The sequence below is a fragment of the Tenrec ecaudatus genome, chromosome 8 (genome assembly GCF_050624435.1).
Source record: "Tenrec ecaudatus isolate mTenEca1 chromosome 8, mTenEca1.hap1, whole genome shotgun sequence".
Taxonomy (NCBI): domain Eukaryota; kingdom Metazoa; phylum Chordata; class Mammalia; order Afrosoricida; family Tenrecidae; genus Tenrec; species Tenrec ecaudatus.
The window spans coordinates 144,266,351-144,281,297 of record NC_134537.1 but is presented as its reverse complement, the minus strand read 5'-3'; the positions used below and the strand labels follow the sequence as shown (position 1 = coordinate 144,281,297).

The following is a 14,947-nucleotide window of genomic DNA, read 5'->3' as shown; positions in this document are numbered from 1 at the left end:
TTTGTCCCCAGAAATTGGCAGTAGCCTGCCCTTCTTGGTTAGCATCTGAATATTTGTTTTCATAAGACATATGCATCGTGGAGTAAGTGAAAATATTTGTAGGTTGGTTATGGGGGGTATGAAAGAAATGGTATTATTACCCTTGTGTAGTCATATATTGATGTGACAGAATACATGAGGCGAGAACACCGTGTGTAAAACGTTCCATTTGGCAAGTTCCACAGTAGGGAAGACAAGAGCACATATAAACTATTCCAAGACACTTACAACAAACCAAACCCCTATCTTTACATAAAATCTGGCTTAGTCAGCAAGGGAAGACATTTATTTCTTTGTCTTTCTTGTACTGTATTTCTTTGTGCTCTTGGAAAGGAGTTCTGAAGGCATCGTGGTTATACATTGGCCCAGGATTCCCAAGGTTAGCAGTACGAAGCCACCAGCCACCCTGAGGTAGACCGCCGGCTTTCTACTCCCGTAAACAGGTCGTCCTGGACCTCACAGCAGTTCTCCTTGTCCTACGGGTCTCTGTGTGTCGGCATTGATAGCAGTGAGTTTGGTCTTTGGTTTCTTGGAAAGAGGGAGTTTCCGGTACCCATTTATTCCTATTCCATCCACTGCTTGGGGTGAAAAGGAAAAATATCCAGAAGCCTAAGAACCTTCTGAAGAAAAGTGCCACTAAGATTTATAAAATGAAAGAGTCCCAACACATGCACGGAAAAATCACCGATTTCCTGAGGCCTTTCCAAACACAGCGTTTTGAAAAGTCCTACTCTACATACTAGCAGGATCATTAAAGGTACATTTGTACTAGATACTTGTAATGTACGTATGTGCATTGCTCTGGGTTCACTTTGAAGAATTTATCCTGAAGCCCGAGATGTGGAAAAACATCTTTTAAGAAATGCTTTAATTAAAGGAAAATAAAATGTTAGATTATCAGCTCTATGAGGTAGCTTTTCAGATACTAAAAAACAAGAAATTAAGCAAAGATTTTTCAAAATCCTCAATAAATTCAGAACAGCTGTTAGATTGTAATGGAAGGGAAAGTATTAAATTCCTATGCAGGAGGAAAAAAAACAATAAAAAGCTAATAGAAATGTGAAATCAATAAACACATACATGAAAATGAAGCAAAGAAGAGGTCAGAGCTGAGGCGACTATGGACAACAGAAAGAATCGAGACCTGGGGGATTTGTTAAGCTATCACTCTGACCAAGCCTGCTGCTAGCCCACCCAGTATGCCTTTTCCTTTCCTCCCTGAGGAGGAGAGCACTGGTTTGATCTGGCGTAGTAACTTACCCAGCCTTCATTTAACAAGGTGGAGCCAGGCGGTCAAATTCTGGCCAGTAGGACTCTCAGTAGAAAAGCTATTAGGAGCTCCAGGAAAGCTAGTTACACAAAAGTGATGAGACTGAAAGGCAGGCCCCTTTTCCTTTACTCTCTCTTTCTGTTGCTGGAGCTCCAGCAGCCACCTTGGACCATGTGGTCATCGTGCGTCAGTCATGCAGTAGATTGGTTGCAGAAGAATAGAGAAAGCCTGAGTCTTTAACGAGCATGAATACTTGAATCTGTTTAAACTACCTGTTATGACTGACAAAGCAAAATCAGAACAGACCCAGATTTTAAAACGAATTGTGATGTGGGTGAACCAGAACAATAGTTGGAACAGAGAAAAATCATGGGTTGAAGCCCTGGAATGGGAGACTTAGAGTAGAAAACCTCATCTTTCTTCCCGAATGGCTGGTGGTTTTGAACTTCTGACCTTGTGATTAACAGATAACATGTAACCACTATGCAGAAACTTGATTTTTTTTTTTAAAAGACTCGATCCCTTTAAGGAGCCTGAAGTGGAGCATTAGATTATACCTACTGCTCACTTTATCAATGATACTGACATTTCACTGTATTCAAATAACTGTAGTGAAAAATAATCGATCCAACTGTTTTGCATATTGATGACATACAGCTCACAGTGCAAAGCACCAAGGTATCAGAGTAACACTGGCTGTGATGGTAAGGGTGCATGTCAACTTCGTTGGGTAATGATTCTGGGATTTAGCAGTTAGGCCATGATGCCATTTGGCAGGTAAGCAATCGTCTTCCCTTTTGTGATCTGATGTGGTCATCCTCCATTTTTACATAATGCCAACAACCAACCTTGGGGATCTAAGCAGACTGATGAGAAATGAGTATGCTGCAGGGCTGTGAATGGTGACACACATTCACGGGGGGCACAGATGGCGATCATCTTAGGGTTGAAGACTGCTGTTTGCAAGTCTTCTGGTCATGTTAAGCATGCTGCCCTTGTTTTCTAAGGGGGAGATTAAGCTTCTAGCAGGGCGATAACTAAGTTTTCCGATTCTAGTTCACCTAGAGTTTCACACTGGGTCTATCCTGGTTTTGCTTCATTGGCCATGGCAGACTCAGGAAGGACACAGTTTAAAGCCCCGCTTCAGACTTCTTTTGTGTATGAGAAGAATAAACTAGAACTTTGTTTCAGACACTATTATTCTGAGTTTTAGCTTTTGTAAACATATATATGTATACACACACACATATATATATACATGCATACATACACAATGCCATCAAGTCCTTTTTGACTCATAGTGACCCTAGGGGATAGAGTATTACACGAATACATTGCCTCATCTTTCCCATGAAGAACAACTAGTGGATTTGAATGACTGGCCTTGTGGTTGGCACCTCAATGTGTGCTTATTGGGCCACCAGGGGTCCTTTCCAACACCAAGTGCGGCCAAGCATTACATACATTATTTCGTTTTGGTCTCAGAAGAGTGTGTTTGTCATTATCTAAAAGTTTTAAATATGGAAAGTGTAGCTTAGAAAGATTAACTTAAGATAAGAAGGGTACTAAGTAGTCACATCAAGATTTAAACCTGATGAAACATATAACTTTCCTCTAGTTCTTAAATACTTCCTCCCCCCACTATCATGATCTCAATTCTACCTTACAAATCTGGCTAGACCAGAGGATGTACACTGGTACAGACAGCAACTGGAAACACAGGGATTCCAGTATGGAGGACTCCTCCAAGACCAGTGGTGAGAATGGAGATGCCTGGAGGGTGTAGAGAATGTGGGGTAGAAAGGGGGAACTGATTACAAGAATCTATGTATAGCCTCCTCCCTGGGGGAGGGACAGCAGAGAAGAAGATGGGGGGAGACATCGGACAGTGTAATATATGACAAAATAATCATAATTTATGAACGATGAAGGGTTCATGAGGTAGGGGGACTGGAGAGGGAGGGGCAAAATGAGCAGCAGATATTAAGGGCTCAAGTAGAAGGCAAATGTTTTGAGAACAATGACGGCAACAAATGCACATATGTTCTTGACACAAATGGCTGTATGTAATTGTGATAAGAATTGTACGAGCCCCCAATAAAATGAATTTTAAAAAAATAAAGTATATAATGAAAAAAAAATTAAACCTGTACCCGTCAGATTTCCAAAGTAAATCCCATTGCGCCATACATACCTTCAAAATATCGTTTTGAATAGAAATAAAACACACAAGCAAGATTTGTCAACAAAGGCATAAAAGAAAAGACTTTAGAAGAAGCTAAGCTTTGAAATATAAGATTTGAAATAATGAGGGTTTTGACCCAAGCGAAAGCAGGTTTTGACCCAAATGGCTAAGAGTAAGATACAAGTCTGTAAGGGCAGGCCTTTACACCTTGCATATGGTAGGGGCAGTTATTGGTCACTGAAGTTACTAGCAGCACAGGTCACTGAGAATATTCTGACTGATCATTTAAACTAAGAAACAAAATAAAAACTGAGTAAGGAAAGTATCTGGTAAGAGAGAACTCTATGAAATGGAAAATTTTGAGGATTTATTCTAAAATCTCACTAAAGGCTCTCAGGCAAGTTAAAAAATATTAAGGAAATGGAGCCCCCGGAAGATTAATTACTGATGAACCACGGGGTGAATTAAAGAAGAATGGAGTTGGAGGTACCAGCTAGACGCTCTATAAATAATGCACAACAGGCAGCAAGAGTTAGGGTTCCTGCAGTAACAGTTACAGGGGCAGGAGGTCAATAGCAAATCCAGGGCATTTCCATGCGAGAATTCTAATTGCTGGCACACTAAATTAGGAAATAAAGGAACTAGTAAAAAGTAGGGTTATTCGAGATTGGGAAAACGCTGGTGATTCTGAACAAAGCAAACCAAATGAGGACAAAGCCACTGTCTCCGTGGCGGAGTGGGTTACAGGCTGGGCTCTCACCACAAGGCAGCGGCAGGAGGCTACTCCTGTGAAGAGTGACTGTCTCGGGGACCCACGGGGCGGCTCTATCCCGTCCCACAGGCCAGTTCAATCTATCCCGTCCCACAGGGCGGCTCTATCCCGTCCCACAGAGCGGCTCTATCCCGTCCCACAGGGAGGCGATAGGCCAGGATCAACCCAATGGCAGTGAGTGTGGCAGTTTTTTGCTGTCGTGCAGTCTGTTTGCTGCTTCTGTATTTGAACAATTCAACAGGTTTACAATGTGGAATTACCCTGCAGGCAGTCAGAGCGAGAATAGTGGATCACAGTTCAAGGCTGCAGATTCAGAGCTTTGAGGGTGCTGGCCAAGGCGTGAATAATGGATGGTTTCCAAAGGAGGCAAGAATACGCGTGATAGAATTCTGAAACAGCTGGCTGCTAGTCTTATAGCAGAGGCGGCCTAGGTGGTGCTGACTCAAAGGTCAGCTGGCAAATGCCCTCCCCAGTTGCTCTGTACAGACCCACAGCCTCAGGGGCCCTATGGAACAGCTCAACTCTGTCCTACAGCGTCACGGACAGCAAGGGGGTTGTCTTTCTTAGGTTTTGTTTTTAAATCATTTTACTTATAGTTCTCATCACAATCCATGCATGCATCTACTGTGTTGAGCACATTTATACCTATGTTGCCATCATTTTCTTTCTTTTCCCCTCCTTCCTTCATGAACCCTTGATAAATTGTAAATTATACTTTTTTTCACGTCTTACACCAACCGGTATCTCCCTTCACTCACTTTTCTGTTACTCATCCCCCTGTGAGGAAGGGGGGGTTGTTAATACATTGATCATTGTGATCGGTTCCCCCTTTCTCCCCGTACCTTCCTCCTACTCTCCTGGTATTGCTACTCTTATTATTGGTCCTGAGGGGTTTATCTGTCCTGGGTTCCCTGTGTTTCCAGCTCTTATTTGTACCCATGTACATGCTCTGGTCTAGCTGGATTTGTAAGGTAGAAATGGGGTCATGACAGTGGTGGGGAAGAAGCATTAAAAAGCTAGAAGAAAGTTGTGTATTTCATCAGTGATCTACTGAACCCTGGCTGGCTCATCCCTTTCTTGTGACCCTTCTGTAAGGGGGTCTAATTGTCAACAGATGGGCTTTGGGTCTCCACTCCGCCCTCCCCCTCTTAGTTTCTTTATTATTCTCCCCCCCCACTTTTTTAACTTATTTATTTATTTTTAATGGTTTTATTGGGGCCCCATACAACTCTTATCACAATACATACATCCATTGTGTCAAGCACATTTGTACATTCATTGCCCTCATCCTTCTCAAAACATTTGCTCTCTACTTAAGCCCCTGGCATCAGCTCCTCATTTTCCCCTCCCTCCCTGCTCCCCCTTCCTTTATGAATCCTTGATAATTTATAAATTATTTTCTCATATCTTGCCCTGTCCAACGTCTCCCCTCACCCACTTTTCTGCTGTCCATCCCCAAGGGAGGAGGTCACATGTAGATCCTTGTAATCAGTTCCCCCTTTCCAACCCACCCTCCTTTACCCTCCCAGTATTGCCACTCACACCCCTGGTCCTGAAGGGATCATCCGCCCTGGATTCCCTGTGTTTCCAGTTCCCGTCTGAACCAGTGTACATCCTCTGCTCTATCCAGACTTGCAAGGTAGCTTTATTATTCTTTTAAGGTGGAAAATAACCAACCATTAAATCTGAGTGAAACCGTCAACAAGGGCAGTGCCTGACACGGCCAGGGTGCTGACTCATCTGTTATCTTTCATCCTCTAACGGAACCCTGATTGTGTGTCGAATGGCAATGCAATGCGCTCAGCTTTAAAAAATGACTTCCCTTGTCACACCCTACTCTGGAGAGTGGAGGAGACACCTCTTTCTTTTCTTTCTCCCTGCAATGAGTGAGGCCTGAGGGCTGGCGTGGGGGAGGGGGAGGGGACAGCAATCCTCCAAAAACACAGAGGAAGAAAGCCACCCGGCAGATCAGGAATACAAGTGCACAGCGTCCTGAAAGATTCTCTTTAACTACGGTACCAGCCTTTGAACCTACTTCGACACGAGAACAACAAATTCCAGTGCAAAATAAAGGTGCAAAAGTCACATTTAGTCAAGTTTTCTGTTGCCACCCAATGTATCCATAAATGAAAAATTAGTAAGCTATTAACTTGTATCCACTAACGGTAGAAACATTCAGGACCAGAGACTTAGTGCATAAATGTGGGTGTGCATGCATACACACACACACAGAGGCCAATCTACACGGACCTAGGTTAGCGTAAACATGGGAGTGACTGTTGCTGGTAGAAGGTGCTCTCGAGCAGATTCTAACCCACAGCAGCCCCATGCAAAAAGGCAGAACTGCTTCAGAGGGTTTTTTTGGCTGAGGTCTTTGCGAGATCGCTGGGTCTTTCTGTCGAGAAGTGACTGGGTAGTTTCTAACCACCAATGTTCTAGTGAACAGGCTGGAGCTTGACCAGTCCACCACCAGAACGCCTTAGTAAAATAACTAGCCCCCCGTCATTAACACTTTTATCTATACTTCGTTACTACGTCAGATAAATAGATCCAAACAGTAAAACCAACACACCAAAACATGCACAGATGTACAAAAGAAGAAACTATCATTTGGAAGGCCTGGTGGCAGAGTAATTATGAGCTGGGCTGCTAACTGCAAGGTCAGCAGTTCAAAACCACTAGTCGCTCCTTAGGAAAAAAATAAGGTTTTCTATTTCTGTAAAGAAGAAACTATCATTTAATAAGCTCATATTCAAATAAAAAAATATTTATTTTTTTAAGTAATAAGGATGCTAATAAACCCCAAAATTGAAGACACAGTTCCTTTCATCTTGAATACTGGTTTAAACACTAACTTAAATATTTGCAGATAACTTATCTATGCGACTAAGAACACTAAAAATAATTATTGCTAATTCTAAATGAAGCATTAGAAAATGGCATCTAAGCTACTATGATTATATATGCATAGAGTTTTCAAAAAAAGTAAATGATTGGATACCTTTTAATAAATTTATCACTCACAAAAAATTAAACTAGTCCTCTAAAGACAGCCTTAAAGCCTCCTGGTAATAGGGAGTAAATTCCCTCCCTGATCCCTGATTAATTTCCCCAGGAATTCTCTTTATGTTTCTACACCTCTGAAAGAAGACATGCATATTCCCCATTAGGTGTTTCCAGCTTTAAAAAAAATAAAAAGTTGGCTTTCTCCCTTGTGAAAACCCCACAACTACGCCCTTAAATGCATGTGTGTACACATTTAGTCACACATTCTGCACTGTGTTTAATGAAATGAGCTCTGTCACGCAGTGCTCACAGTGTACGCAGATGATTATAGTTTGCACACCTGACTGTAGGTGCATGTGTGTCTCTCATTACAGTACTAGTGAAGTAAAACGAAGTAGCCTACAACAGAGCTTGAAGTCAGCCCAAGTTAGAGACCTCAGTTGAATCATCCATGTCACAGATTCTATGACAGGGAGAAAATATCAATTGCTATGCAAAGGCATAGTAAGGACATGGTGAGGCAATATATGTAAAAACCTCGCAGTGCTTGGCTCATCATAAATAAACAAACAAAAAGACAAATTCATGATCACTAAGTCATTTCCTAGTCTTAGAGACCTTGTAAGTTACGGTAGAATTCCCCTTGTGGGTTTCCCAGACTGTAACTCTTGACAAGAGTAGAAAACCTCATCTTTTCCCCAAGGAACTACTAGTGGTTTCGAACCGCTGATCCTCCAGCTAGCAGACCAAGGTGTAACCACTACACCAACAGGTCAGTTAAGAACTACCTAGTGCATGGCTAAACAGAAGCCACACTCAGCAACGTGTAATAGTCGTGAATTTCCTGTCCTTTACTTCATCTAAGAAGCCCTGGTGGAGCGCTGGCTAAGTTCTTAGCTGCTAGCCAAAAGGCTGGCTGTCTGAACAATGAAGCAGTCAGTCGGCTTTCATAACAATAACAACCAAAGAAATCTGTGGGGCAGGTCTACTCTACCCTCTAGGGTTGCTCTGTGTCCGGATGAACTTGACAACCATAGGTCTGGTTGGAGACTTGGTTATCTCATCTCGCGTGTTCTAGTGAGCAGTAAAATGTTCAAATGACCAATGTTATGCATGTGTTTAGTTGCCAATAGGAAGGGGGATAAAGTTGCAAAGAGAATTTAAAAAGAAATAAATCAGTTTCTAAATAACTGAGCTTGGCGGCTCTCAAGTACCAAGGAACACTTTAAACATAGCAAATACCACGTGATAAAGAATGGAATTGGTAAGTCTAAACTTTATCAAACATGGTAAACATAATCAAAGTATTTTCAAACTAAAACAATCTATAAGTATAATTTTTAGTAATTTTTTAAAAAATTAAAAAGGAAGTTTTCATGTCACATTAAATAATCAACAGTATTCTGAAACGTTTCCGTTTTCTTGCTTTGAAGCACACACACATCTGACCAGTAGGGGGCATAGTTTCCATAGTCCAGGCCAGCAGCTACCAAGGGAGGAAGAGGTGGTAGTAAACACACACAGACTCAACTTATTGTCATCCAAAATTCTGAAAACATGCTTTAAAACTGCTTAAAAGTCCTAAATTGTAAGTAAAATATTTCCAAGAAGAAGAAGATACTTACATCTCAATTTGTCCAGCATTTTCCCACCACACATGGTTGCTAACATAGCCTTCACGGAGAAAACCGTCAACTTGCCCTGGCCCTCACTGCAAAATAAACGACATTAGAAATCATTGCTACCTGGAACCACAAAAACAATCACACACTGTTAAATGTCCATGAGTTAAATCCCACCCTGAGATGATGTCACCCCTTTGCCACACTTGTCCCTCGCAGAGCAAAAGCTTTATGTCACGCTCGGGGACAAATGCTACCAAGTGGCTGGCCCTCCAGAAATATCCTGTGCCTCAAATGGGTTGCTATGCGTGGGAGGAGACTCAATGGCAGTGAATTTGGGTTTCTGTTTTGTGGTTGTTGTGTGTGTGGCTTTTTTAGGTATAAAGATCACCAATCATGTCAGAACACAAGAACTCCCCTATGACTAATACAGAACCTTTACAGTTAACATCCATTTTTGGTCATCCGCCATCCGCATGCAAACTACCTGGAAATGAACTGTAGACATTAATTTCTACTGGTTATGTGAACAGAAGCCAAATTTGCCAGGAGTAAATTTCCAATCAACCAAACCTATGAGATCCATGGCTGAGATGTTTTCAGGTATTCAAAATGGCGGCTTAGAAAAACCCAACTGAGGCACCACCTTGTTTGAACAGGAATTCAGAAATGTGCTCTCAGATCTGGATACTCTTAACTACGGTTTACCAATGTGCACTAAACCAACAGATATGCGCTGCTATAAAGATCTTATAATACATTCATGTTTGAGAGTTTCATACTGTCATGAGTTTATTATCAAGAGTTCAAATACATCTGTCTCAGATCTTCCCATGTTATCATCGTGAGAAACGTGAAGGGAAGGGAGGGGGTAGTAAAATTGGTATTTTTTTAGGAGCAGGAAGGATAAGAGGTAGACGAACATAAAAGAATTACCCAAAGAAACATTGCATACCTCCAACAGAATCAAGACAGGATCGCCCAGGGCCCAGGGCCCAAACAGGATCTGTTCTATCTACTCCTCTGGGGCCTGGTTTCGCAGCAGAAACGAAACTTCAGGGACAGGGTTTTTAGTTAGCTGTTGTCTATAACCGTTTGTGTAATGGCCACACATTGTGCTCATGGGGTTTCACTGTCACGTGGGGTGAAATAACAAGAACTCTATCATCTTCATTTGGAAGAGGGAATGTCATCTTCCTTAATTCACTCAGGGTCCTAGCAGAGTGTTTCCCATTTCTCAGGCCTTCTTCGTGTAGAGCAAGCCCAATCCTGGGGAAAAGGCACATGGACTCAGCTGCCAGAAGGTTCTTAGGGAGCACATGACCAGAAAATAGCAATGGTTGTTACAATAAGAGCCCATTACATTTATTGTTAACATTACCCAGGAGAGGGCAATGAATGTACAAATGTGCTTTACACAATTGATGTATATATGGATTGTGATAAGAGTTGTATAAGCCCCTAATAAAATGATTTTAAAAAAAGAACAGCTAATAGAAATAACAAACAAACAAAAAAGATTACCCAGGAAACCCTGGGTCAAGCTAAAATTAGATAGGGTGAGCTTATGAACTATATCTGGTCTTCAGAAATACAGATAATGCTCCATGCCTGGAGCAACACGGTATCTGCTATGTTACAGGGAATGAATTCCTAAGACATACAGAACCTTTACAGTGGATATTTCCCTTTTGTTTAGTCATCAGCCATCCAAATGCCAGTGTACATTTACGCACACCCTACTATATCATCCCCACCACTTGTCTGGAGTGGCTTGGGTGTTGCTATTAGGCTGTGAAATATAGCACCAGTGTTCCATATATAGCAGCAGGGTCACCTGTGGAGGGCAGGTTCCGGCGAACTTCCGGACTAACACAGACTCGGGAGAAAGGCCTGGGAGGCTGCTTATGAAGACCTTCTGGAACACAAGAGAGCGTTGTCTAACTTGCCTGCTTTTGTCATGCCATCAAGAGAATCAACCATTGGAAAAGGACGTTGTGCTTGGTGAAGCTGAAGGTCAGCAAGGCGAGGGAGACCCTCGGTGAGATGACTGACCCAGATGGCAGACGATGGACATGAACATACCTGTGATCAAGAGGACGGCAAAGGGCATTTTGCTCCATAGTACATGAGTTCACCATTAGTCAGTGATTCAACAGCATCGACCAACAACAACTTTATAATTCAAGTTCACTCCTCGCTGCTAATGTTAGAAGAGGGGGTTAAAAATGCTTTCTCAGCTGATGGTGCCTGGCTATCAAAAGAGATAGTGTCTGGGGTCTTAAAGGCTTGAAGGTGAACAAGCGGCCATCTAGCTCAGAAGCAAAAAAGCCCACATGGAAGAAGCACACCGGCCAGTGCGATCACGAGGTGCCAAGGGATCAGGTATAAGGCATCATGCAAAAAAAAACAACAACGATATAAGTGTGTGTATATATGTGTATATGTATATATATACCATATTAAATGAAGGGGGAAGTGCAGAGTGGAGACCCAAGGCCCAAGTGTCGGCCAATGGAGATCCCCTCATAGAGGGGTTTAGGAGAGGAGATGGGTTAATTAGGGTGCGAGGTAGTACCGATGAAGAACATAGCTTTCCCCCAGATCCTGGATGCTTCCTCCCCCCAACTACCATGATCCGAATTCTATCTTGCAGGACTGGATAGGGAAGAGGCTGTACACTGGTACATATGAGGGCTGGAGGTACAGGGAATCCAGGGTGGATGATACCTTCAGGACCAAGGGTGTGAGGGGCGATGCTGGGAGAGTGGAGGGTGAGTGGGTTGGAAGGGGGGAACTGATTACAAGGATCCACATGTGACCTCTTCCCTGGGAGAGGGACAGCAGAGAAGGGGGGAAGGGAGACTCCGGATAGGGCAAGATATGACAAAATAACAAGGTATAAATTACCAAGGGCACATGAGGGAGGGGGAAAAGGGGAGGGAGGGGAAAAAATAAAGAGGACCTGATGCAAGGGGCTTAAGTGGAGAGCAAATGCTTTGAGAATGATTGGGGCAGGGAATGTATGGATGTGTTTTATACAATTGATGTATGTATATGTATGGATGGTGATAAGAGTTGTATGGGTCCCTAATAAAATGTAAAAAAAGAAAAGAGGAGAAAAAAAATGATTAGGGCAGGGACTGTACAGATGTGCTTTATACAATTGATGTATGTATATGTATGAACTGTGATAAGAATTGTATGAGCCCCTAATAAATTGTTAAATTTTTTTTAAAAAATTTAAAAAAAAAAAGAAAATGATTAGGGCAAAGAATGTACAGATGTGTTTTATACAATCGATGTATGTATATATATGGATTGTGATAAGAGTTGTATGAGCCCCTAATAAAATGTTTTTTAATTAAAAAAAAACAAATAAATAAATAATTTTAAAAAAAAAAGAAAGTGAATGTTGAAAAAAAAAAATGCTTTCTCATCTCCTTTCCACCTAGGTTTTGGGCGCATGACCCAAGTTCCATGAGGAAGACTGACCACCCTAGACTTCATTAAAAGTATTCACTTCTAGAAATACGCACTCCAGAGAGTATGTCTGGTGAGGCTGGCAGCTGTAGGAGTGGCTCCATCCGTTCCAGAAACAGCAGAGACCGATTCTCCTGGCAGCAATCGGAGCCCAGCATCAGTGGTGCCGAGAGGCGTCTTCGTTATGATATGCCTCGGGGCTTTATTCTTGCCAAGGTGTTCTTTCAGCGTTCTTTCCCCAAACTTCCCTAGGTTTCCCATCCTTGGAATAAATGAGCCAGTTGGTTTTTCTTACCTGCAACTAACTACTCATGAATAAAACTTCCGACCTGAAGTCACGGGCCCAGAAAGATGAATCAACAAAAGAAATCAGTTCCTGCCATCCAAAGACTGAGAGTTGAAAGCATTGCGGTGACTCGGCAGAGCAGGAGTAAAGAGGAAGTGCTCAAAACGCAAAAGAGCCAACCCTGGCTGCAGAGCCAGACCAAACCTGCTCAAAGTGTGTTTGTGAACACGGATTTCACAATACAAGAACATGCAGAGAACTGAGCAGGGAAAGGGAAGTTAAAACCGAACATTAGACGAGATTTCCAGAAACATCCGGACGTTGATTAGATTTGGGGGAGGGAAAGGGCATGCAGGGGGACTGGGGTGTGCAGACAGCATTCTAGTTCTTAACCCCAGAGTACCTGAGGAAGGAGCCCGGTGGCTCCACAGTTCTGGCTGCTAACTGCCAGGCCAGCAGTTCAAACCCCACCAGCTGTTCTTTGGGAGGCGGATGAAGCTGTCTGCTCCTATACAAATTTACAGTCTCAGAAACCCTATATAAGATTGCTCATACTGGTTGCAATAAGAGCTGTAAGAGTCCCCAATAAAATGATTTTTTTTTTAAAAAAAGATTGCTCATACTATCAGGAGAGACTCATCCCTGGAAAAGGACATCATGCTTGGTTAAGTAGAAGGGCCACACAAAAAAAAAAAAAAGGAGAAAGGTAAAATTACCTAACACGGTGGCTGCAACACTGGGCTCCGACACAAGAACAACTGTGAGAATGGCACAGAAACGGGCAGTGTTTCTATGGGAACGAACCCAGTCGATGGCACCTAACAGCATGAACAGAAATGGACTCACGGGCAGGGGGTTTGATTTGGTGGGTACAGCACTTGTGGGAATATTTGCTTTATAGCAAGTCAGTAAATGATACTTTGTTTTCTGTTTTTTCTCAAGAAACATAAATAAATTTTCCGACTCAGAGTGACCCCATCGGACAGGACAGAACCATTCCTGTGGGTTTCCGAGGCTGTAGCTCCACACGTGAGTGGAAAGTCGTGTCACTCGCCCGAGGAGCAGCTGGGGATTTCAAACTGCTGACATGGCAGCTTTCATTAGAATAAACTTTTATTTTACATAAAGAGAAAGGTATTGTAGATTTCTCATGAAATACTGTTGAAAAATGAAGCCACTGATTGCCAAAAGCTGAGGGAATCTTAAATGCTAAGTCGCAGAAGTCCATTCTCTCTGACATTCTGGGAAAGGCAGTGAGGAAAACCGGTGGTCTCCAGAGGTTTGGGGGCAACTGGTGGGAGCCAGGGCATTTGTGAATTCATACAATGGTGGTGCGTGACTGAGATAGGAGACAGATGGCTTTATATGTTTGTGAAAACCCAGAGAACCGGGCAGCACAGAGTAAACCCCAATGTCTTCAGTGAATGACTGTAGCAATATTACCAAAACCCAATCTCACTGCCATTGGCTCGATTCTAACTCATAGCGACCCTGTGGGGCGGAGGACAATTGTCCCTGGGGGATTTCAAGACTGGAAATCTTTACAGGAGTAGAAAGCTTCATCTTTCTCCCGAGGAGCAGCTGGTGATTCAGAGTTGCTGACCTTGGGGGTAGCAGCCCAATTCATAACCCAGGGTTCCTTGAGCAATGCTGGCTTGTCCTAGATAGCAATGCACCACAGTGTCAGATCTTGGTATTAGGGGAAATTATGTGCAGGGGAGACGGGAGAGTACAGACTGTGGGGAACTTAATGTATTTTTTGAGTAATGCTTCAGTAAATAAAAAGCTGCTCTAAAAATGTAAGTATAAAAAAGTACATTAAACAAACCCTAAAAATCCTAAGAAAATTAGGGTATCATTACTAGGCAAGAAAAAATATTGTTCCTATAGGTTAAGACACCTAAAAAGTATAAATTTCAAAGTGCAAAGGTTTCCATAACAAATGAGTTAAAAGAATAAAAACACCAAGACCCAGGCTCCAACCTTAAGGATTCTGATTATTTGGCGTAAGGTATGGGTCTGAGCATCTTTCATTCTTTAAGGCTTCCCGAGTCACTCAAAGGAATAACTAGAATAAAGAGCCACCAAACTAAGACAGCTTGATGAAAAAAGAAACACAGGCAGAGTGGTGTAAAGGTTGGCATCTTGAAGCCACCGAGAGTATTGCTTTAACTGTGTGTCCCTTATCGTTACTTGAGGTCAGTGTTTTCTATGTGCTTGGTACTCATTTGTCGTTCTTCCTTTGCATATGTTGTACACACATGCAAACCCAAACGAGACTCGT

At 42.5% G+C, this 14,947-nt stretch overlaps 1 protein-coding gene across 7 annotated transcripts in view; it reads right to left on the bottom strand.

Annotated features, from left to right (window-relative positions):
- The window catches only part of DTNB (dystrobrevin beta), a 313,250-nt gene that overhangs the window by 229,591 nt on the left and 68,712 nt on the right, over positions 1–14,947 (bottom strand). For all 7 annotated transcript variants that reach the window (XM_075557010.1, XM_075557012.1, XM_075557015.1 and 4 more), the window contains exon 5: positions 8,898–8,983. In XM_075557010.1, the coding sequence (XP_075413125.1) occupies positions 8,898–8,983 (86 nt within the window). The remainder of the gene's footprint in view (positions 1–8,897; positions 8,984–14,947) is intronic.